Here is a 24991-nt window from a genome sequence, read left to right as displayed (position 1 = left end):
TGCGGGTTACCGGACGGAGACGCCGCAGCCGCCCTCACCGCCTCCTGCCGTCTGCGGCCGGGTGGGTGTGCGGCTCCCCAGGGCTTTCACCGGGACGGGAGAGAGACGGCAGGTGCTGGAGGAGGTTTCTGAGGATGAAAGTTCTGCTGGGAAGGAAAGACGTGCGTGTTGAGTCTGATTCCCTGCTGTCAGGCGAAGGGGCAACTTCACTCTGGACCCAGCGGAAGAACAGAGGAGAGTGGGGTGGCCCCCCCAACCCCACCGACCCTGAAGACACACTTGCAGAAACTGGGAGCCGGCAGATGCCCTTGAGAGCCAGGCAGCCCCAGCAGAGCCGAGTCCCTGTCGGGCAGAGAGGCTCCTGCCAGACCCCAGCTCAGCCTGGAGGGACTGAACCTGGGACCCACCCCGCCCCCGCCTCCTGTGTCCATGCCCAAACCCACAGGAGAGGTCAGGGGGCGAGGGGCCTGCCTGCCCCTCAGGCCCGGGCCCTCCCAGGCCTGAGACCCCAGTGAGGGGCAAAAAGAGACTGCAGATCTGGCTGTCTCCTCCGAAGCACCGCCGGAGACACTTTCGCCTGCCTGATATCTGTTTAAATGTGTTCGGTCCGGCAGCTCAATTGAAATACTCCTCTCTGAAAATCTGTAAGTATAAACAGAATTATTTTAGCCCATTAAAAGAGCAGTTTAGACTTCATACCTGTGCTTTAATGGCTAAAAAAAGGTGCCGTTTTTCAGCGCATTATTTTCATAAACTGCATTTCATTTCAAGTTTAAATTAAGTGCCGTCTCAGCCGCAGCGGCACGAGGACTCTTCCTCAGGGCCATTCGTTCTCGGAACGACCGAACCCCTCGCAGAAACGGCGACCGCACTCAGAACCCCGACGTCCCCGAGCTCGTTTCTGCGCTCGTAAAGATGCTCCGGCCCGCGGAGTGGTTTTACGGTCCCGGAGGAAAAAGTCTCTCACCCAGAAACGGGAGTTTCGGCGTGCCGCACACCCAGAGTGTCGGTCTGAGTGTGTCAGCCCCCGACCCTGCGTCTGAGGTCCCCAACCCCGGGTGTCGAGCCCTGTGGCCCCCCGGGCCCCGGAAATGTAACGGAAATTCCACAAATCAACCCCTCGGAGGTTTTAGTTCGTGAACCATCCGGTGGTTCATCTGGTCTGTGCATCGGCCTGGTCCCAGGTGTGTGTCACGGGAAGAGGCAGAGTGCGATTTAGGGGCCGGGTCCCCCCGGTGGCTGCAGGCGTCCACCTGGCGTCCGGGCACGCACCCCCCACGGGGAAGGGGGTCTGCGGCACCAGCACGAGGAACAGCAGGATGCCGTGCCCTGCACCCAGCATGTGGGTTTTCCCCGCGTCGCCCAACTTCCCGGCACCCCCGGGCGACCCGCGTAATTCAGTGCGGTTCTGACGCTGCGTCTGTGGACAGAATGCACAGCGTGGAAACCCCCGGGTTTCTTCGGTTCTGGAAAACTCTCGGGTGTTTCCTCTCCATTGCCCAGCTCTCTCCCTCTGGAACTCGGGTTAGAACGCTCACGGCGTCCTCCGTGCCTCTGACCTGTGCTTGCACGGTGCTCACACCCTCCTCCATCCATGTTCTGGGTTCCTCAATCACCTCCTCGCCCTCCGCTGAGCTCCATCACGGGTCTGAGTCTTTAACATCGGGCCTCTGCTCGATGGTTTCTAGATCCGCCCCCTTTCTTCTCTGTCCCTCCCTCCCTCCTGCGTCACCAGTCGGGTCTCCCCTTCGTGGACTTGCCCGCGGGGCAGAGAGTCAAGTGAGGGTCCGAGGCTGACGGGTGCCCCAGCTGGCTCCCCCCCCACCCCGCCCCACCGTCTTCCTGGCCCTCGGGCGCCTGTGCGCTGCGATCTGCCTCCACTGCCTTCCGTGGACGGTGCCCTGGTGTCCGGCAGCACCAACGCTCTCGCCCCACTCCTCCCTCGGCCGAGGGCTCGGCAGCTCCGGGTGGGTGCCGCCCCACGCCGTGGCCGCACCTGTAAAGCCCCGGGGAGTGGGGGCAGAGCGGGGGTGCTCGGGGGCGCGAGGGGGCACCTCCACGGAGCACAGCCAGGAGGACAGACGGCCCTTTGTCTCCGGTCACTCCTGACTTCTCCCTCTTTGTGTGGAGAACAGAGCCTAGGCTCATATAAACATTTTTGGGAAAATTTTCACAGAAATCGGGAATATTAATGTCACTGCTTAGCCTTTCTTTTAGTGTAATGCATATTCACACCGTTTTAAAGGAGAGCCAAGTAAGAGTCCATAATCAGTTTTAACCAACACCATGTTCGTTCGGTGTGGCGGCATCTTCTCCGTTGAAGCAATTCCTCCTTGAACGTGAGGATGGACACCTGCGGTCACGTCTGGTTCTGCGCAGCGATCGGCCGCCGGGACCTCCGGCCCCTCCTGGGGACGGACGCGTGGAAGGGCTTCCGCAGGCCCGGGGCCGCGTGCGTCTATCTCCTCTCTAATCCTGTCCCCGGAGGAACAGCGTTTGGGGGCTTCTGACGAGGCAACTTCACGCGGAAAAGGGGGGACCACGGGTCGGAGCCCAGGTGGCGACCAGAGTGAGTGGGAGGACGACCCTGGCGGGTCGCATTGCCCCCCTCCGTTGTCCTGGCCGCCCCCGCGGGTCCTCGGAGCCCACCCCGTCAGACTGGCTCCGCCCCAGCCCTGCCCCCATCTGGGCTGCGTCTCAGGCCACGCCCCCCAGGCCTCCCCCACGCCGGACTGGGATCCGCGATCACACGCTGTTCTTCCTTGACAACCGGGCGGCACCTCCGGGGAGGGGGCCGCTGTCTCGTCATCCCGGCCCCTGCCAACCCTCCTCGCTGGCCTCGCTCACCGTCGGCACAGCCAGGACCGGCCGGGCCCCGGCCCCGCCCGCCGCGAGCTCGGCCGCGGCTCCGGAGCAGACGCCCTGGCGTGTCGCTCTGGCCCTACCCATGTGGTTTTCTCCCGCAGTGGCACACGGCGCCTGCCATTTATGTGCTTTTTTATGCGGCTAAAACGCCATCGAGTTGCACTGCTAACTCGGTGCTTCAAAGCTGTGGGGACGACACGTTCGACTTCTCCCCAGTCGTTTGGCTCACGTCCTTCTTAGAAGAGCTAATCGCTCCTTTCCAGGGGGACGCAGACACGCAGTGCGCACAAGTGCACACGCACACACACGTACAAACACATGCACAAACACATGTGCACATATCAACACACGCACGCAGAGGGGAAATGCTGGGCTGGTGTAACATGAGTGTGCTAATCTGGGATCACTACGGAAAGCCCCGAATTTGTGCTTTGCTACGATTTTTTCACAGAACGAACTGATAGTTGTTCACTCAAACAGCAAAAAGCGGTAACGTCCAGCGTCTCTCCCCAGCGGACTGAAACCGGTCACCCTGTGCAGCCCATAACCACACTGTGTCCTACCTGTACTGTCTGCAAGAAATGGGGCCAACTCTGAGCTCGGGGCATTTCACCTTAAAATCAGGGTTTCTTTAAAAAAAAAAACAAAAAACAAAGAGAACCGCCCTCCCCCACGCCCACCACCCCGGTCAACCAGAGCCGTGCGGCGACTCCGCCCCCAGGCGCAGTGTGACCGGGCCCCGCCCTCCGCCCCAGTCCAGGCCCGCGGCCTCTCAACCCCCCCCCCCGGCGGGGCCACTGCCCCCACGTGGGCCAGCAGCCTCACGTGCACAAATTGTCCAACGGTTCCCTGTCTCTGCACTTCGCTCCGAAGAGTGGGAAAAGGAGAGAAAGAAAGGGCATCTTCCAAGGACAGCAGGCGAGTGAGGAGTCTTCATGAAAGTAACACACGTGCGCACAGCCTGCCCCTGCGTCTGCGTCCCGTGTCCCGGCGGTCGGGCGGCCACGCACGCGCTCCGCGTGAGCCTCCTGCTGGCCGCCGCGCAGCCCTGGCCGCGCTCGCCGCCTCGCTCTGGCTGCTCCAACAGTCGGACTTCCAGCAAAGCCCCGCGGGACCCGCGCCCATCGCTGCGCTCTGTGAGCGTCTGCTTCTAGGCGAAGCCCCAGGTCGTTTCCCACAGCGCGGAAGAACGAAACCCTCGCAGGCGTTTCCCCATCGGCTCCCACCGCGCCCCGCCCCGCCCCGCCCCTTCCTCCGCAGCAGCTCCGCGGCCTGGTGCTCACGTGGCCGTCACCGCAGGGCAGCCGCTGGGAGCTGGCTCCGTGGTGGTGCTCTGTCCCCGGGGTCACTGCCCTCCCAGAGGGGCAGTCCCCGGTCAGGGAGCTGCAGCCTGGCGTCCGGCCTTCTGCAGTCGGGCTTGGCCCGGGTGGGCGGGGCAGGGGCCCCTCAACGTTGGCTAGGCCCTTTCTCCTTCCTGTCCCCTCGCTAGCACTCGCCTCTCCTGGGGTTTAGCGCGCCTTCTCTGCAGCTTCCCGGTTTATCTGTGCACTTGTTTGTTGTCCGTCTCTTGGACACCCTTCCGTTGACCCCACGGCCCAGAGCCCGGGGCGGCACGGCACACAGTAGGCGCCTTGCGAACACTTGTTCAGTCAATGAGGAAGACGCAGCGCCCGCAGCGCCCCCCGCAGCGGGACCCCCGGGCCTGAAGGTGGCTCTGCCCCGCTCTGCCCGCAGGTGCGCTACTGGAGCAGCGGAGAGGAGGGCCTGCCGCGCAGGGTGACGGTGGCGGCCGGCAAGACTTCGGCCCGGCTCCGCGGCCTGCGGAGCCACCGCGCCTACCACGCCGCCGTCCGGGCCTACAACAGCGCGGGTGCCGGGCCCTTCAGCGCCACGGTCAACGCCACCACCAAGAAGATGCGTACGTACCTTCCGCGTGGGTCGGTCGCGGGGGCAGGAGTGTGTGTGTCTGGGGTGGACGGGCCACAGCAGCCAGATCCGCGCCGGCCCCTGCAGCTCCGAGCCACGCGCGTCCTCCTGACGTCCCCAGGCCCTCGGGCGACCTCGTGAAAGCTCAGTGCAAGGGGTGCGCGCAGGTCCGCCCCCTGAGCCGCTGAGCCGCTTTATTTTCTTGCGTATCCGCTCCGGGGGGGGGGGGGTGCCCCGCGCCTGCCCCCGCCCCCGCCCCGACCTCTCACTTCCTCCCCCAGCCCCCAGCCAGCCGCCCGGCAACGTGGTCTGGAACGCCACCGACACGAAGGTGCTGCTGCGCTGGGAGCGGGTGCGCGCGGCCGAGAACGAGTCGGAGGTGACCGGGTACAAGGTGAGCGCGCATGCGCCGGGACTCCTTTCCCGGCCGCCGGGCCGGCTCTCTCCGCGTGCGCGACCCGGCCTCCTCCCGTAACGCAGTTTTGTCGTGCCCGGGCCAACCCGCTTAGTAAAAGGGCCCTTTTCCGAAACGTCTGACTCCTTAAGTGCGGTTTAGGTGAAATAAGTCTGCCGTGTGCAGATTTTGGATAAAATGTGGATTTTTTTATGTTAGTTTGCTGCGTCTGCTCCTCCCCACGTGCCACGCTAAGAGCAATGTCGGCTCTCTGGTGTCCCCCATCCAGCCCCCCAACACCCCGCCCACGGTGACCTTCCCCCTGCCCATCCCCCGGGCCTGAGGACTTGATGGTCCCGCCACGAGCCAGCCTCTCCGGACAGAGCTGTGACGGGCTGAATACGGCCACAGCCGCAGGTTCCGTGAGCGCCCGCGAGCCGGCCCGTGGCGAGCACACGTGTCCCCGTCCCAGGTTTTCTACAGGACGAGCGGCCAGGACGGCGTGCGGGTGCTGAGCACCACGGGGACCTCGGCCGAGCTGCGGCTGCCCGTGGAGGAGGGGGGCTACATCATCCACGTCCGCGCGACCACGGCCGGAGGGGATGGCGCCAGCAGCGAGCCCGTCAGGGTCCCGCGGATAACCAGTAAGGCTCGGGGGGGGGCACCTCCGCGTCTGCGGGGCCCCTGCCCTGGCCCCGCGGAGGCGTCGGGCGCCTGCGCACGCTCCTCCCACCACGCGTCGGTGGGGGCGGGGCGCCGAGGAGGTTTGGGGGGCGGGGGAGGGGGTGAGGCCCGCGTTGTGCGAAATGAGGAGAAACGTAAAAGCCAGAAGACAGAAAATTTAGCAAGTATTTAGCAAAACTGTGAATTTGCATTTTTTCCCACATTCTGAGCCTAAATTTGCCTTTGGATTGCATGTAGAAACAGAATTCCTTAAGGGCAGCATTGAACCCAGAAATTTTTTAAAGATTTTTAATATTCAAGTTATTTGTTTTCTAGAAATGATAGTTACGTCTTACCAATTCTTTAAAAAGTAGAAAAAATAACCTTATTAAGGTCATAAACCACTTGGCCAGACCAAAAACACCTAAAACAAATTCTTTGTTTCTGTTTCAAACGAGGTTCACACTAAGTTTCCCTTTAAAAATCCAAATGCAGCCTGTTTCACGATGGAATCCGCTGTCGGGGGACGGGTGGGGAAGCAGGCTTGGGTTTGTACTTTATCAGTGACAGTGGTGGGAAAATTCTATCTTCTAAATCTCAAATCTGGAGTTTTCAGACCTCAGGCTGCGTACAGCTGACCCTTGACCTGCACAGGGTTGACCCTTGACCCGGGAGGGTTCACTCCTGCGCAGGCTTTTTCGTCCCGGGCACAGCCGGCCCTCCGCAGCCCTGGGTCAGCGTCTGTGGGCCCACCCGCCCGCCCGCGGGTGAAGACGGTCACCCCGTGCGTTTGGGGACCCGCGGGCGGGAGGCCGGCTTGCCGTCCTCTGGGGCTCCGGCTGCGGGGGAGGGGCGGCCGGCCCCACAGCCTGCTCTGCCGTCTCAGGGGCGTGAATACCTGTGCTCCCTGCCTTTCTCGGAGCTCGGCCTTGGCCGCGGTGTCCGGTGTCCAGCACTCAAGGCTGAAGCCTCCCACCCCCCACCCCCGCCCTGGAGAGCTCGGCGGGGCCTCGTTGGCTGACAGAGAGAGAGGGGGGTGGGGAGACGGGCAGGAGACCGTCTCCCTGTGAGAGCACGGAGAGGCCGCGGCACTCGGGTTAGACAGACAGACAGCCAGGCCGCACGCAGACGCGAGAACCGGTCATCTCAGAACCGGCGGGACTCTGCACACGCCCCGATGGGCGGCAGGCAGAGCGTCCCGGCGGGGCGCCTCGGTGGGAGCCGGAGCAGGAATAATCAGCCAATGACGAGGAGGGTGGTTTTAAAGTGACGCAGACGTGCTGTCCAGTCCCGAGGACACCGAGAGGGACAGAGTGGGCGTTTCCGGGCGGCCCAGTGACTGTTGGCGGGACGGGCTCTAGGCCATGGGAGGGCTCGGCCACGCAGATGGTGCGGACGAGGCCTCCTTCGAGGAGACGGGCTGCCGTTGCTGGCCTTGTTTGAAAGATGATGTTTCGTTAATCATGCCCTATCACCTATCTGAAAGTGTATACGATAGAAACAAGCCCTGGCTGGCGTAGCTCAGTGGATTGAGTGAGGACTGCGAACCAAAGTGTCGCAGGTTCGATTCCCAGTCAGGGCACATGCCTGGGTTGCAGGCCACGGCCCCCCAGCAACCGCACATGGATGTTTCTCTCTCTCTTTCTTTCTCCCTCCCTTCCCTCTCTAAAAATAAATAAATAAAATCTTAAAAAAAAAACAATAGAAACAAACACAGATCATTCCCATCCTTATCCAGTGAAGCTTTCTTTAATTAAACCCTTGATTCAAGATCCTTAAGTTGTTTTTTTCAGCTTAACGTTAAGTAACCCAGATGAACAAAGCCTAGAACTGTCTAAGAAAACCACATCGGTGTTTTCCTAGGTACACATGGCCGCCGGCGCAGGCCGAGGGGGGCCTCTGGCCGGGGCCCGGGTGTGGGAGGGAAACCTTGTTTCTGCCAGGTCACGGGTGCCGGCGGGACCCGCGCTAACGAGCCGTTTCTTGTCCTCGACAGACTCGGATGCGAGGGGGTCCTCGCCAGCCCCGCCGAAGGCCCGCCCCGCGGCCAGCTGCCTGCCGCTGGCCCTGTGCTTCGCCGTTGGCGCCCTGTGGTGACGGCAGGTCCTTCCGACTGCTCACCGGGAAGTGAATCGGCCGAGAAAAAAGTGCTTTCATGAAATGCAGTGATTGTGCATGTTTTTTTCCAACTCTGTATTTTCAACTTTCTGCGTAGGAATGATACGAACATGACTTACAATGCAGTGCACCCTTTCAGGAGACTCTGAAATGCCTTAATACTCGACATAAACCAAAGGACTCCCCACGTTTCGGACTTCAGACTTCCGACACGGACGACCTTAAGCCGTCGTCCCCGACACTGCCCGTGGGCAAAGGCTCCCGCGCTCCCGCCGGACACGCACGTGCGCCGTGTTTATCGACGCAGAAACGCTCATGTGGCCCCCACGCCGTTGTCCCGCCGCAGCGGCGTCACTGGGAAGGCCGACTCAGGACTCAGGGTCGAGTTGGGAGGGTCACAGATGCGTTTGAACCCCCCCCCCCCCGCCGTTGGGAAGAGTGCGCACGTGACTCATGGAAGGGCTGGAGCCGCCGGCCCTCGAGGTCGGGGGTGCTGTGGGTGCCGGTGTCCTCTAGCCCGGCTGGGGTTCCGCCCAGATCTCTCCCTGCCCCTCTGTCCACTGGAGAGGGCCACGTGGCCCGCTCACCGGCGTCTGCCCGGGAGCGCCCCGTAACCGTGACGAAGGAAACGGGCGTGGGCCTGGCTGACCCTCACACCGGGCCTGCCTGCCCGGACGTCCGTGTGAAGGGACCCACCTCAGGCCGGGGCAGCGGGCGCCTTTGGGAAGCTCGCATTCCATTCCGGGCAGAGCTTTTTTTATTCCATTCGATGATGAGATACCGAAACGATCCCACTTCCTCCTTTCTCAGAAATAAGGAAAAATGATAAAAAACACATTGTTTCCTTCACACCTATGAACAAGCTTTCGGGTTTGGGGAACAGCGCACTGTGGAGAAAATAAGGGAGGGCCCGAATCTCAACCCAAACATTGGGCGAAATTCACACGATTTTTCATTTCCCATTTCCGATTCCATTAAGGGACCCTCTCTTTTTTGGGTGACAGGGGTGGTTTTCTAATGAAATCTGGCCGGCCGCCCGCGCGAGTCTGGCCAGCTTTTCGTGTCCGGTTTAATCTGTAACAGAACCGGGCGGCGCAGCCGGCTGCCGCGCACGTGGCTCCGCCCTGCTGTGCACAGTGTTCGAAGGGTCCCCACGACCTGACCCCACAGCAATACGTAGGGAATCCATGGACGGGGCAGGTCGTGCTAGACATGGCAAAATCAATTTTTTTTACCTCTTTTTTTTTTTTTTTTTGGCAACATCACATTTTGCAGAAACCTCTGGTTCTCTGCAGAGTCATCAGCACCTGAGGCCAGCAGTGTGTGCATCAGGAAGAAGAGAGCATCGCTTTCCATGTAGAGATCCCATTGGAGACAAAGTCGTTATATGCAAAGGAGAAAAACTTAGCTTTCTCTGCGAGGTCTGTATATACTGTACATAGCTGGGGGGATCGGACCACCGCTGCTTCCAGTCGCACGAGAGGAGACGCTTCCCGCGGCACCCGCATTTCACGCCGCGTGTGGTGACGAGAGCGCACCTCCCCGTCACGCGCCTGTGCTTGTCACCGTTGGCTCGGCCGCTCTGTGTCACGCGCTTCCAGCAATTTATCTCTGTGAGATTCGTACTCTGTTTCATATTGAAAAGTATAAAAAGTATCTTTAAATTCCTGTGCGTGTATCCTATGGTTATCTGTATGTATTATTTTCTATGATTCTAATAAAATTTATAACAATCAGCCGCCTGTGCCTGGTGAGCTGTGGTACAGGGAAAAAGGAGGTTGACAGGGGAACTGGGAGGAATAACTGTAGTTTCCAGCCAACTGTTGGTCTGTCCGTCTTTCACAGGATATTTCTATAGTTACTTGGGGCCCTGGCCGGGTGGACCTCTGGGTTAGAGCATCGTGCCCATACGCCAAGGTTGGGAGTTTGGTCCCCGGTCAGGGCACATACGAGAAGCAACTGGTGCAGACATACATATGTGGAACAGTGAATCGATGTTTCTCTCTCTCTCTCTAAAAAGCAATGAATAGAGTTTTTTAGAAAAGTACTTGTGCACCCTGCTGACCGAGTGAAATCAGCATTTGAGGCAGGGCCCTCCGTCCCAGCTGGGGGGGGGGGGGGGAAAGGAGCAAGAGCAGGAGGGTCGCCTCACAGGGTCCTGGTACCTGGTCTGCTCTGACCTGGTCTGCTTGGCGGCAGCTACGCCCACGTCTCTGACGAGTGTGTTCTTAGGACGAACATCCGTGTGCTGAGTCCTCCGTAGACTTTCTCACGGGTATCAGAGTTGGAGCCTTGTTTTTAAACAATCCTCACGGTATAAGAGATTCTAAATATTTGAGAAATGCTCTGGAGGAAGATTAGTGTCTCATTAGTCAAGAGTTTTAAATATTACTGCTGAGGTCAGGGAAGAGCTAAAATAATTTCCTTACATGAAAATTCAAAGATGTATTTCGAGGCAGGAGAACCCAGTGGGAAAAGCATGTGTAGCACTGTGCACGAGGCACACAGCTGTGCACATGTGTGCACACACATGCCTGTGAACACGTGTGTGGGTGTGGTTTGAACTTAAGCGCAGCTGCACGGGGGGCACCAGTTGCCTGACGAGGGGCGAGGACCTGGGGACGCAGACGCCGGCTTGTCCGAGGGACGGGTCCCAGCGCCCCCTCGGCTGAAGCCACTGCCGTTCACGCCGAGGGTGAAGCCGGCGCTGGCCCTGCGGCCGAGGCTCAGGCACCGCCTTCACCGTCGTGCACAGGGTCCTGCTGGAGCTCTGCCACCTGTCGGGGCCTCGGTGCCACCTGCAGGAGAGACCTCGGGAGGGGCGTCCTCTCCATGGCCGGGACCCTCAGTGAGCGCCCGGCTCTCTGTGCAGGAGCGCCGCCGGCACACCGAGGTTGTTGGTGACGCCCACGGGAGAGGCTGGAGGTGTGTGGGTGCCCAGGGCCGTCACCCTGCTCTTCAACGTGTTTTCCATCACAGTTGCGTTTCAGGATCGTCCTGTGTCAGTTTCAGGTGGGCAGGGCAGCGGGAGGAAGGGCAGCCACACACTTCACACAGCGTCCCCTGGTGCGTCTGGCACCCGCCTGGCACCACACACGGTCATCACGACATCGCCGACTGTGCCGGGCATCACACCCCCGTGCCCGTTCTGCAGCTGCCACTCTGTCCTCCTCGGCCCCTTCGCCCGTCCCGCCTGGTGTCCCTCCCTGGGCGGCAAACGCACGGCAGTGGGGGACAAGACAGCGTTGAAGGCGGCTTCGGTTCGTCGTGTCTGGGGCCCTCCCGGCACCCACGCTGGTTTCGGGTTGCTGTCTTTCTCCGACGGATTCCCTGTCGGTGAGGCTGAGCAACGTGGGTGCCGGGGCCAGGCTCTGGGGTCAGCCCCTCGTCTCTGCTGCACCCGCCGTCACGAGCCCATTCCACAGGGGAGCAGGCCGCGGCTCAGGAGGGGTGAGCGCGTTGCACACGCCCTCAGGACGCGGGGCCTGGAGCCCGGCCCCGGGGCTGCAGCTGCGGCGGGACCGGTCCGTCCGTCCGTCTGTCTGGCAGTCAGATCCTCGGGCGGAGAGACTCTGCCGTCCCCAGTGCCGGGGGTGGGGCACCCCGTCTCTGGTGTCCACCGTCATTCCCACGGGGACCGACCCTGAACCTGGGGGCCTCCCTCGGGCTCTCGGAAACTTGACCTTGACATCCTGCGTCTCTCCCGCGGAACGCTGCCCCGGCTTACACGGGCTCGGCTTCTACATTCTCTGAGTGAAGACTAGAAAAAAAACATTGGTTGTGAGAATGCTTTCTAGGTTTTATGTTTAACTTTCACCGTTCACTCTCTTTCCAGTTTCTGAGGATGATTTGGGTTGATTTCTATCACTTTATCATTTTCAATAGAAACACAACAGCATAATTCAATAAAACAAACCGCCAAGTGAGTAGGATGTTACACGGTGTTTTTTCCCCCAATTAAAACCCGTCTGCCATTGTACATTCTGGTAACTCCACGATTTTTACATTTAAAACTAATCTTAATTGGGACCATGTCATTCTGCCTGTGTTACCCTTTTCAAAAACGAACACTGAACGGATGCGTGTCATGCTGTGGGTCCACCCCGGTAACGCCCCCACCGAGGCCATGACGAAATCGCCAACCAGGGAGTTGCAGCGTCCCTCTGAAAGGGACGTGCCCAGAGGGTGGGATGCGGTTCGCTGGCATCATTAGCTGTGCCTGCTTGAACCCCGTGCCCTAATTTGGCTCGTCTGGCCCTGCACAGAGGGGATAACGAGCTCTTGACCTTGCACTCGGATGGACGCACCGATGCGGATGGCGAAAGGGGGTCCTTGCCGGTCCTTCTCAGCCGCGGGCTTGCTCTGCCCTCTGACGCCACCTGGGAGCCTGATGACCCTGTCGGTGGGCCAAAGGTCCCTTTAGTTTTCCCTAAAATAGAAGACCCATTTCTCATCTTCACCAGTGACTTTGTCGGTTTGGACACTTGGGGTCTGTCGGCCCCCCCTGCACGGTGGAGCGTGCATTGTTCTCAGTTAATGTCTCCGTTGGGCCACTGTCGTCCAGCGAGGAACCTCCAGCACGAAACCTCACAAACCACTTCGGACACATTCGATCCGTCGCAGCACCCTCTCCACACACGGCAAAAATATACTTTTTTGCACTGAAGCTGCGTTTTTACCTTTCTAGGAAAAATAAAACATAATTTTCCAAACACGTTGCTTATTTTCTTCCATCTTCAATGTTAAAATGGCCCCACAAAAATTCTCAAAGATATGAAAGCCTTTCTTTCCAGAACATGTGCACTCGGCTCCCAGAGCCCATCCCGTCCCCACGGCAGAAACACCAGGACCCGGGCTGTCCTCGGGCCCACGTCCGGGGTCTGGGGCTGCCGTCCAGGGCCTGAGTGAGGCCGACCTGGGGACAGCCAGCTTGGGCTTTGAGGCCGTGGTCGTAAGAAGGGGAGGTTTCCTCGTGAGACGTGCCGTTCTGGATTTGGTTCAGGACTTGGTTCAGATCACTGTCTCTTCCTGACAGACAGTCGCTTTCCCGCAAGCAGACACGCCCAGGTGGCTGTTCAGCCACCAACCGGGGGCCAGCATGTCCCCGGGGCGTCCCAGCAGCCCCTCCCACCGGCCCTTCTCGTGGCTGTTTCCTGGGCCCCGAGGACGCTGGGCTCGGTGGACGATGGTGTACGGACCGTCCGCCGTCACAGAAAAGTGGGGGCTGTTCGCGGGCGTCCCCTGCCACGCCATGTGCGGCATCAGGCTGCAGCCCGGAGCACGGGGAAAAGCTGTCCGGACCCTCACCTTGAGGCTCGTCACCAGGACGAGGAGGGCTTGCTTTGGGGACCGTTTCCCTGCGGGAGTTTCCACGCCTCCCAGCCGTCGGAATCGGCCTCCCGGGCCGAAGCGTCTGCACCTTTGTCTCGTGACATGGCAGCCGGCGTTCTGGAACAAGGGGTGAGTGAAAGCGGGTGAGACAGGAGGGAGCGTGTCTTTTTTTTTAAAGATTTTATTTTATTTATTTTTAGAGAGGGAAGAGAGAAGGGGAGAGAGAGAAAGAGAGAGAGAGCGAAACATCAATGTAGGGTTGCTGGGGGTCATGGCCTGCAACCCAGGCATGTACCCTGACTGGGAATCGAACCTGCGACACTGGAAGCATGTCTTAAGACAGGGAATGCGTGAAGTAAAAGGAGACACCGTGATTAGGGCCATGGAAGCACAGGTCTCCCTAACACACGGCCTTTCAGACCTCAGCATTTCGAGACCACGACAAGTCCACAGAATGCACTCGGGGTCACAGAGAGGGGTGCTCGCCGTGCTGTGGTGGAGGGACGAGAAGAACATGGAGGACAAAGAAACTGTGGATCAAAACCCACATCGACGCAGAGCGGCCACCTCGCTGAGTCACACCTGACTCCCCGGGGTGGGGGGGGCTGCTGGGCGGCGAGTCCTGCCCGTGGGCAACCCCAGCGTGTCCTCAGAGGACGGCGCAAGCGGACACCGGTCTCCTCTCCCTCCACGCGCAGGAGAGAAGCAGCCGCCTTCTTCCCAGTTCCAGATGTCGTGTGGCCTGAGGGAAAGACCCAGATTCTCTCTGTTTCTCACCCCTAAACTGAGGTGCGTGGGCCGGGGGAGGGGTTTGAGTCGTAGAGCAGCAGGCTCCGCCCACTGGGTTTCGAAGTCTCCACGGTGTGCGGCTCCGCCCGCTGAGATGTGGAGTCCGGTCCTCAGGCCCCGTGTCCGACTGTGGTCTGGGCTCCGTGACCACACAGCGTCCTCCCAGCCAGCCGGCCCCTGTCCCGGCTCCAGGGCCAGGCACGGCCGTGGGCAGGCGTCTCCCAGCCAGAGCCCATGCCCCCAACCCCAGTGGTCCGAGGAGCCGATGAGGGGGACCAGGCCGGCTTCCCTCTTCGATTCCCAGAGACAGAGGCTCCAAGTGTAAGGTCCCTGCCCTAACCTTAAATGGTTCTTGGGTCCACGTAAAGCAGGACGCGGACGGGCCTGGAAAAATGCAGTGACAGCGAAGTCAGATCCCCTCTGCAGGCGGAGGGCACCCTGAGGGAGCGCGGGGACCCATCAGGAGTGGCGGGAGGGGCTCCCGAGGTGCCAGGGAGGGGCCCGAGCGCACCCCCCCACACTCGGAGATGGAGCCGGAGGGCGGGGTGTGCGCGGTCCCAGCACGGGTGACTGTTTGTGCTTCATTCGCCTCCCTCTCTGCAGGGGCTTGTGTACGGGCGTTCTTTAGGCAGCCCCTGAGCGTCGGGGGCACGGTGCCACAGGCGCGCCGGGAAACGGAGCGTGGCGATTACGCGGGGGCAGGCCTGTGCCGTGGTCAGCACTGTCAGGGTGCCGGCAGAGGGAAGGAGGGAGGGAAGTCCTCCGGATGAAGGGTGATAATGGGAATACGGCCGCCTGTAAAAGCGTGAAGGAGAAGCATATTTCAGGGATGGAAATGCTTTGCTAAGCACTTGGGTTTGTGGCTGTGACATTATGTTTGCGGCAACGTCAGGCCGCAAATGTGCCCTCCCCGAGAGTTGTCAGCATAAAAATGTCACTCGGTCTGCGAGGTAATTGACTGTCCACTGTGTTGCAGAGCTCGGCCGGACAGGCCACGGCTCTCTCATCTGGACCCTAATTTCACCCTTAAGGATGGTCGGAAATCAAATCTAGATCGTTTGCCTGGAAAGGGGACGCCGTCTCTGACATAAGCGTCTGCGAGGTGGCGGCTCTCGGTGGGGGGTGCGGGGTCCGACACCGTCGGGGACCAGGCTCCGCCGGCCGACGCACCGTGAGCTGACAGCTTCGTGTCCGCAGTAAATAACAGTGCGATTCGGGGAGCGGAATGGGCTTGTAAACAGCCAGGCTCTGAGACACACATTTTCTTGTTTCACGGTAATATGGATTTTTCTATTTTCCTCTGAAAAGTTTTTCCTGTTATCTCCATGCTAAGATGATTTATAGAATTGTGCTTTTAACATTCCCACCATCTCGTAACAGCACTGGCGGCGGTTTATTTCGCACTCTGCGCAGCCCCATCCGCTCAGAAGCGAGACGCACGTCGACTCCGGGGAAGGGTCCCAGCGACGCCGCGTGGGGTCGGGGTCGTCCGAGCTTCTGCTGTTGGTTTATCCTCTCGTCCTCTCGGAGGTCGGGGGCTGTGTCCAGGCCCAGGGAGATTCCCCGGGGCTCCGTGTCTCTGACATACAGCGTTCCGCCGGCGGGGGGGGTGGCAATCAATACATGAATGAATGAATGAATGAATGAATGAGTGGGAGTTCCGGATCATTCCATGCCAACGCCTTGTCTTCCCCTTCCTGTTGCTTCCTGCGCCGGCTCCCAGGGACTGACACTCCTGCGTGACAGGAGACACTGTGAAGTCTTGTCTCGTAAACAAGGTGCACAGCCCCGCCGCTCCCTTCCGAAACGAGAGGCGGAGTCCCGCGGAGGCTCCTGGGTGAGCCCGCAAGCAGGGGCACCGGCAGTCCCCGGCTCCCCGAAGCCGAGCAGACGACCCACCGAAAGATCCTCATTCCGCGCTGCTGGCACCCAGGGCTCCAGATTCCCTGGCCCGCATACTGGGGCGGCGACGCTCCCGGCCACTCAGGGAGGGGGCGGAGGGGGCGGGCAGGCACAGGACCCCCCCCCCCGGGGAGCACAGGGGTGCCAAGGGCTGTGCCGTCGGTACTGGTCTCGAACTTGGCCCCTTGGTCAAGGACCGTGTCCGACAGGGCGCCGTCGACCGTGGGGACAGGAAATCAGCCCCACAGACAAATCGTCCTGTCCCTGAACGTCCTTGTGCTTTGTCGGTGTAAACGAGAGTTTTACTGACTTTCGAGCCTTCCTGGTTTTACGGCTTTCCCTACCGTCTCCCTGTTTAACCTCCTGGTGGAATTGTGCCGTTTTCAGGGAACGCCTCGCAAGGACACGGCTGTTCCACGTCCTGTGGGCTGTGACCTGAGACCCCCCTGCCACTCGGGTCCAGGGGGCGGTGGCTGACGCCTCGTTACTCACTCAGGGCTGAAGGGGCGGTCTGTCTGCCCGCCCACCCATGGGGGCTGCACCGGGCTGAGGGGCTCTGCGAGGGGAGATGGGGACCGAGAGGAAAGATGGGTCGCACTTTGTCTCGTGTTCTCGTGGTCGCCCGAAGTGAACTCACAGGCCCAGGCCTTTCGGGTCATTTACGAAGCTGCCGGTGACCCAGGAAGGTTTTCATTTCATCGCACACTCAGTGTTTCTGTTTATACCACACGTTACCAACGCCGTCTCCTCTCAGACCTCACAGCATTCTCAACCAAACCCAAGGAAACCCTCCTACCCTTGGGTCAAGTTGCTGTTTTTGGTCTAAAGTTCATTTTTATCTTATCAAAATAACACTTGCAAGGCTTAGTTTTGCAAATTGAGTTTATTTTAAAGAGTCGTGTTGAATTATTTTCCAAATACAGCAGCTTCAGAAATTCAGAGGAGGCCCTAAATGTTTGACACTTTACCTGTGGCGGGTTTTTTTGGGTTTTTTTGGCATAACAATGTTTATTTGGTGATTGAAAGGGTGTGTACTTCTACAGGCTGCTGTGTTTGCAAGGCTTTTCACGTCCCTTGCAAATTTATCGGTGGGCCTTTTGTTCTGCAGGGAGAAGGTCAGTGCGCCCCGATACTGCTAGTCACTGGAGGAAGACACCCCTCTGGGACTGCGGTTTGCGACCACAGGTCGGGGAAGGAAGAGGGGAAAGCTTTTCAGATCCGAGATTGTCTCTCCTGTCAGGGGGTGGGGCCTCCAGGTGCTGGCAGCCTGCATTGGCGGATTGTCGGGCCGCCATTAACAGAACTGCTGCGGTCGATCCCTGGCCTTTTTTTTTTTTTTTAAGATTTTATTTAGAGGGAAGGGAGGAAGAAAGAGAGAAACATCAATGTGCGGTTGCTGGGGGCCGTGGCCTGCAACCCAGGCATGTGTCCCGACTGGGGATCGAACCTGCGACACTTTGGTTCACAGCCCGCGCTCAATCCACGGAGCTACGCCAGCCGGGGCTCGATCCCTGGCCTTCTCACACACAGCCTGGGTGGGAAATGCGTTCGGGGCGCTGCTGCTTCCTCAGGCGGTCTCATCTGGCGGCGGTGGCAAAGGAGAGGCCGCCATCGCTGAACCGCACTGCCCGTTGTGTCCACGCCGAATGCCACGTGCTCCCGAGCCCACAGCACAGACGGCGCTCGGGGTCCTTCCGCTGCCCCGTGGCGGCACCTGCCGGCGCGAGGCTCCGGGTGACCTGTGACGCTGCTGAGCCTGCGCTCTCAGAGTGGCCCGAGGTGCTGTGCCAGCCAACGGCACGCGTCCCTGCTGTTTCAGACGCCCCCTGAGGCGAGAGGTCAAGGATCAGCAAAGGGCACCGAAGTGGCTCTTTCTGCTGCCGGAGCTCCTCCACGCCCCCCGTTTTCACTCCATCCCCCCCCCCCGTGCTGCTGATGTGCCCCGAGTGTCTCCTGTGTCTCACTTAACGCAGAGTGGCCAGCGTGCTGTGTGCGCCCCCTCTCTCCCAGGGGGTTCTGCCCCCGGGGCCCGCGTGCTCAGGATGCATTTCACTCGCCCCAGGATGGGGGGTAACTCGGCATCTGACAGCTGCATGCCCTCGAAAACCGCTGCTTCCTGGTCGAAAGGAAGCCCAGCCGTCTGTGTCTGAAACTGGGCCGCCCGGGGCACACGCGGGTGGCACTGCACAGACAGTCAACTCTGAGGTGTGTGCCGTGGAATTTGGGGAGTGGAGGCGGCACAGAGCAAACCGGAACATGAACTCCCTGTCCCATTTTAAAGGACACGGGGTCGGCCGAAAAGCCCCTGACGTTCTTCCCCTACAGCGGCTCCCGTAGAGCTCAGCCGTCTCTGGCTTCATTCCCCAACCGATGTCGTTAGATCGTGTGCTGACAGCTGTCCTGTCTGTGTGCCTTTTAAAAACCTATCAGAGTTGGTGAATTCTTGTGTAGCCTCTTTAATATGGAAGATGGAAGGCAGCACATTTTTGGCGCATTATGCTTTATTATTTCAAGAAAGGTCAGAATGGCCCTGGTTGGCGTAGCTCAGTGGATTGAGCACAGGCTGCGAACCAAAGTGTCGCAGGTTCGATTCCCAGTCAGGGCACATGCCTGGGTTGCAGGCCATGACCCCCAGCAACCGCACATTGATGTTTCTCTCTCCCTCTCTCTCTCTCCCTCCCTTCCCTCTCTAAAAATAAATAAATAAATAAATAAATAAATAAATAAATAAATAAAATCTTAAAAAAAAGGTCAGAATGCAGCCGAAACACAAAGATTTGTGCAGCATGTGGAGGAGATGTTGTGACTGATCAGACGTGTCAGAAGTGGTTCGAGGATTTTCTGGGTGCTGTGGACGTTTGGGCCACGTGATTCTTGGCTGTGGGCTGTCCGATGCACCCGAAGGGGTTCAGCAGCACCCCTGGCCTCCACCCACTGGGAGCCAATAGCAGGAGACGGCCGGCACCCTCAAAATATCCAGATCCATCAAGGTACTGGTGAAAATGAAAAATGTGTCTTTTACAGGAAAAAATGTAACCGACTTTGGCCGATCTGATACGAGCCCCGTGTCAGTCCATGGTTGTGCGTGCCTCAGAAATAGCGGTTGTCGCCAAACATAGTGGTTCCGCGTGGGGAAGGCAAGAAGGAGCTTCGACTTGTCACTCTGCACACTGTTACAACTTGAGCACGTCTCTGCAGCAGTTAGAGGCTCATTTTCTTTTGACGTGACTTGCTGTTGTGGACACTGTGCTAACGATTCACTGTGACTGGCCCTGTTAGACGTGTGCTTCAAGGAGGGGTTTTGGGGGGTCCCAAGAGCCCCAGTGACCAAGTCCTGTCGTGTCGCCTCAGTGTGACAGACACAGGACCTCTGTGCCGTGTGTCCCTGCAGCCCCAGCACAGCCAGTGCCATGGGCCAGGGTGTGACCAGCGCCTGGGCTGTGGGTGTGTGACCCCGTGTGTGCAGATGTGACGGTGGGGAGGCCACCACACACCCCACGTCAGGGTGACCGCTGCCTGCTCTCTGGGGGCGGGTGCTACTGTCCCTGCTCTGCGGAAAGACGCCCAAGGAACACAGGGTCTGAGTGGTTGAGGGTTGGAGCCCCAGTTAGGGGCCAGGCACTGGACGCCCACCGCCAAGGCCCCTCACCCGTGACGGCGCGGGGCCTCCCAGGGGCAGCGTGGATGCGCTCAGGGTGGAAACTATCGGTCGAGAACCTTCCAGGTGCTGCGTCCAGGTCTGCGCTTTGAGGGATCCATTACCCCACATGGTATCACTCTCCTACCTTCCCCCAGACTCGTGCCAGAGGCTGGAACGAACACTTTCACAGAAACGTCTCCACAGAATCCTAAAAACGGAGGGAAGCGAGCCACGGGTCTCTTCTCCTCCCTAGGACCAGTGTGTCTTTTCTGAGCACCCCGGCCAAGCTGTGGGCCTGTCTGTGGGCTCGGGCTCTGGCCATGAGATCGCAGGGTCCAGGGACTGGCACACCCAGCGCTGATGGACATCCCAGGCCACCAAGCAAAATGCACGTCAGACCAAAACAGCAGCTTCGCTCACGGAGCCCCCAAAGGCAAGTCTCCACGCCGCCTGAGGGCCTGTCTAGTGCCTGTGACCCTTTGCAGGGCCACGTAAATGCCGCTGGTGTTAATGAGCTGACAAGGTTTAATTTTTCCAAGTGGCCTCGGTACATGTTAATGTGATCAGCAGCACCGACTTCCGAGCAGGCCTTTGGAGACAGAACGGCACCAGCATTACAAGCAGCGTCTGCGGTGGAATTCTGTGCCGATTTAAAGTCAGCATGCTCAGAGATCTTGTGTTTACAGATGAGGTTTTCGTCCCAGAACAGCGTGTGTGTGGCTCTGTCCTGAGTGCACCCACATGTGTTCTGGTCCGTGATGACGTGCTTGATAGAAACACAGAGCTTTCCTTCTGACACTACTACCTGCTTGCAACTGTGGTCCAGGGCAATTATAGGGGTTCAGGCTGTTTGAGTCTCAAAACTAGTACAGAAGGCCAGTCTCCTTGTGGGCCTGTCCAGGAATCGTTACCCCTCCAAGTGTTGAAAGGAAGTTACAGATCTTCACTAAAGAGAAAAATACATGAACCGGAGTGGGGGGGGAGGATGAAAATATGTTAAATTTCTGACTTAAAGGTAAAGTTATAACATAATCCAGGTCATCTGTAACAACTGCTCTCCCAAATGAATTTCAGCAGGTGCATGTCGGCCGTGGCCCGCTCCTGCTACACGATCAAGAAGAGGGTCCCAGCAGCATCCCAGGGTCATCCTGCTGTGCTTGTGCGTTAAGGGGTTCGTTTCACCCTCCCCCCTGACTTTGACATCCTCCCCGCAAAGCGCATGGCCTGGATGCAGCTGCAGGAAGCCCGGCCTGCAGGAGGCTGGCTGGCCTTTCTGCTCGGGCGCGGAGCTAAACTCGCCTCCCAGCCTTCTCTCGGCTGTTTGCTTTGGGGATAAAACAAGTGGCACTCCCAGGAAGACGCACACAATACAAGTGCGTGCCCAGATTAATGGTCCCGTGACCAGCACGGACAGCCCCCTCCCCCCGCCCCCATCTGAGCACAGGGACCTGGCCCTGCCCTGCCCGAGAAGCCCGGCCCTGACTCACAGGAAACACGTGTCCTCGGACACCCCAGCCTCGCCCCTCTGCTCACGCTGACGGCCTCTTCAGTTCCCCTCGATCTGCAGGCTGTCCCTCCCCCATTAGGTTCCAACTCTCAGTTTCTCGGCGCCGGGTTCCCCGCCATTTTCAGTGCCACCGGACTCAGCCTGGGACGAACTTCAGCTGCTGACATGGGCAGCCACTCTCTGGCCAGAAGTCTTGAATCACCCTCAAACCACAACAAGTAACTCTTAAACTCAGGCCCCCCAAGGCGGCCATTCCTCAATCTTGACGTATCTCGATGTGACACGGGGGACAGAAAGTGCACGGAGGCAACACTTAGGGTTTATTGAAGGAAGGAAGTGGATTGAACGGCACTCTGGGGTCACAGGGCACCCCCGCCCCCAGCCCCCGGGAGCAGGCGGCAGGAGACTGCGGTGAGCGAAGGATAAAGGGCCATCGGTTACTGTGACCCAGGAGTGTGTCCAGGAATTCGCAGCTCCAGCTGAGTGGGCCACCCGTCCATCTGTCCAACCCTCTGTCTGTCCGTGGTGGAGTGCTCTGGGGCGACGCATCCCCAAATGATGCGCACTTCCGGAGAATCTAGGCTCCGATGCAGGGGGTCTTGGCCAGGGCCAGGGACGGGCGCCCCGAGTGATGTGTGGGCAGAGCCCACACCCCGGCCCTGGGGCACCTCTGAGAAACGACAGGCCCTCCAGCAGAGGTGGCCAGCCAGGCGGGGTCAGGGACCTGGCCATGGTGCTTCCACTGTGTTCATGGTCAGATTTCGGGAACAGAGTGTGCCCCCAAGACAGCGGAGCCCCTGCAGGACGCCACGGCGTGAACCTTGGAGACACCGTTTGTGTGGAGAGCAGAGAAACGGGCACCGGCCTTGGAGAAGTCCCCCCGGGCGGTATCAGCAGTGCCCTGCCGCCCCCCACCAAACAGCTTCCCACTGCCTGTCGCCATCCTCTGAAGTGAAGTCAAGGCCACGGTCAGCCGCGGCCTGGAGGGGGCCCACATGGCCACTCCACGGGTCTCCTTAGAAAGGGCATTGCCAGCCCTGAAATGTGCGCGGGAGGTACAAAGTGGAAAACATAAAGCAGGCCGGCGTCCGGGGTTTATTACCGAGGCGCACGCGGTCTCCTAATGAAGCGTGGGTTGGTAAATGGGGCAACGCCGGGCCTGGAGCCACGGAGCAGGTGTCGGAGAGGCACCAGCAGGCATTTCTGCGCGCGTCCAATTAGTGTTCCGACGCGCTCCGTGGCTCGCTCCTCGTGACTCCTTCTCCATTAGCTGCTGATAATGCCTCTTGTTAAAATGTTCCCACCGACTTTCAGAGGATGGGAGTACTCCCAGGGCAGACAGGCTGCACATGGGCCTTCTTTCTCTAATCCTCACCCGAGGATATGACTCGGCTGTTGACTTCAGAGAGAGGCAGGGAGAGGGGAAACGTGGAGGTGAGAGAGAAGCATCCATCGGTTGCCTCCTGTACGCGCCCTGACTGGGGATCGAACCTGCAACCCCGGGGACCGGGGATGCAACCAACTGAACCCCCTGGCCAGGGCCAAATGTGTGTTCTTTTATACACACACATGAAATATTTTTTTTAAAAGACCGCTTGTAATCCAGGCTTAATATTTATTTGCATGTGATAAAGGAAACGTGTAAATATTTGTGCACATTCTCTGCCTGGTGCTGTGGAGCCGGACGGTGCGCCATGGAAGGGTGAGTCCCAGCACCGCCATTTCTGTGTCAGGAAGCCGCTCACCAATTAGAACGAGGTGTCCCCTCCCCCCACCAGCGCCACCCCCCATCCACTGCTGCGGGGTCGTAAGTCCCTACCGAGCACATGGGTCCCTTTTCATTGATTTTCTCCAGCTGAATTGAGAGAGTTGGCGTGCACCACAGTGCACGTCTAAGGCACGCCACGCCGCGGTGTGACCGTCGGACACGCGGCAGAGCGACTCCTGCGTGAACCTCCCCACCAAGTCACGTGACGACATTGTCCCTAACCGTGCCCCCCCCTTTTCCTCGCCCCCGGCCCCTGCAAGCCTCCGTTTCCCATTTCTGTGGGCTTTGTGCGTCTGGGTCCCCGCCGTGGGACCGCACAGGGCTGGCCTTGCCCCGTCTGACGCACCTCCCGGAGCTCGGGGCCCCGTGGGCCGTCTGTGCCGCGGCAGGTGGCAGGTGGGGCTTCCTTCCTCTGTGGGGGAAGGACGTTCAATTGCGTATTATTTTTTTCCTTATCTGCTCCTCCGTCATCGGTCACAGACACTGAGCTGCCTGCGAGTCTTGGCCACTGGGACGACGAGCATGGGGTCCGGGACCCCCATACTCACTGCGCAGGGGGGTGCGTCTTCACCCGATACGCCAAAACACAACCTTTCCTTAGGGAGTAATTAAACGTAAGTTTGCATAGATTAAGTCCATCAATCAATCACTTTTAAAAACATTTAAACGTAAGTGCTCTTTCCCTGAGGTTGATGGGGGCGGGGTGATGGTGAAAAATGATTAGGAAACGCGGCTCTCACGTGAACAGGTGTTCACGTGAACAGGCTGAAGCCCCACCGGCAGGTCCAGCAAACCCGCGGCCAGGTCTGGGGCGGCCGGCGAGCTCCCGGGGAGGGCGAGAGAGAAGCGACCGTGTCCCAAAACACGGGAGATGTTTCCGTTTCTGCCCACGTAACTCCAGCGACAACCTGGTGAAGACGAGCACAGGTGTTGTCGCACCTGCGTGGAAGCCCAGCTTCGGGGGGGGGGGAGGCCACCTCGACAGCTCGGTGACGCCCCCCCACCCTCCGGGCCTTCCACGGGGCCCGCTGCGCTAAGTCTGCGAGTTCTGTGCTGGGGCGCTGGGGTCCATTTGCCCCAAACGCGGGTGTCGCTCGTGAGTCTGGGTTCCGGTTGATGGAGCTTTGCTTCCCCGCTGCCCCACGGGGGGGGGGGGGCGGGCGTCGCAGACGGAGACCCTCGCCTCTGCCAGCGCGCCGGTTCCTCCGCGGAAAACACCTTCCCCAGGGGCAGCACAGGCCCCTCCCTCCCGCACACCCGCCCCCACGCCAGTCATTGGTGGAGAACGGCGCCTCCGAGGTAGCATCCACCAATCACCTCACCGTGGAGCCCTTTCAAACAGCTTTTCATTGGCCGGCTGCAGACCCAGGGAGCTGAGTCAGCACCCCCGAGTCGCAGGAGGAGAGTGTTTGAGAGCCTGCCAAGCGCATCCCCCAACTCACCGCGTAAGTTTATCGTCCAGAGAAGTTTCAGAAGCAGCAAACGTTTTCGATGACTCACAGAGAACGTGTGTGAAAAGCGACAGATGATGTAAGTAACGAAAACAAAAAGTCCTTGTATTATTTATATTTTTTAGATTTTTTGTATGTTTTTCTTCCCAACCCATGAAATAAAGTGCTTTAATAAAAGCATAATAACTTCATAAATGGGCCAGCAAGCTGGAAATAGTGGAAATTCTAAAATTGGTGGGATTTTAAGGACAGCCGAGAATTTTAGTTTTTTTAAAAAATTTACTTTTATACAAAGTAAACTTTGTATTCGCTCTGACGTGCGCATGGCAAAGTATACAGTTTATCTGGCGCAGCTCCATTCCCTGTCCCACAAAACAAGCCCAACAGTGGGACAAGCCCCTGGGACGGCGTCAGCTCCCAGCGACCTTGACCCCTGCCCCAGTTACAGCCTCCCAGGGGGAAGAACACCCTAACCTCTAACACCACAGATTGGCTCAGTTTGCGCTTTGAACTTTGCCTGAACAAAACTTTGTATCGTGTATTCCTTTGATTCTGGCTTCTGGGGTTCAGTGTTACGTCTGTTTCCCCCACGCTGCCTGGAGCCGGGTCCGCGTGCGCCCCTGACTGCGGAGTCTTA

The 24991-nt window shown here is 59.2% G+C and overlaps 1 protein-coding gene across 1 annotated transcript in view; it reads left to right on the top strand.

Annotated features, from left to right (window-relative positions):
- LOC123830698 (contactin-3-like) overlaps positions 1-7945 on the top strand; it is an 84627-nt gene extending 76682 nt beyond the window's left edge. The window contains exons 19-22 of the mRNA XM_045857226.1: positions 4600-4783; positions 5073-5185; positions 5658-5829; positions 7845-7945. Of these exons, the coding sequence (XP_045713182.1) occupies positions 4600-4783; positions 5073-5185; positions 5658-5829; positions 7845-7945 (570 nt within the window). The remainder of the gene's footprint in view (positions 1-4599; positions 4784-5072; positions 5186-5657; positions 5830-7844) is intronic.
- The last annotated feature ends 17046 nt before the right edge of the window (positions 7946-24991 follow it).

Source organism: Phyllostomus hastatus, unplaced genomic scaffold (assembly GCF_019186645.2).
Source record: "Phyllostomus hastatus isolate PE091 unplaced genomic scaffold, TTU_PhHast_1.1 phas_scaffold_129, whole genome shotgun sequence".
Classification (NCBI taxonomy): domain Eukaryota; kingdom Metazoa; phylum Chordata; class Mammalia; order Chiroptera; family Phyllostomidae; genus Phyllostomus; species Phyllostomus hastatus.
This window is presented reverse-complemented; position numbering and strand designations above follow the sequence as displayed.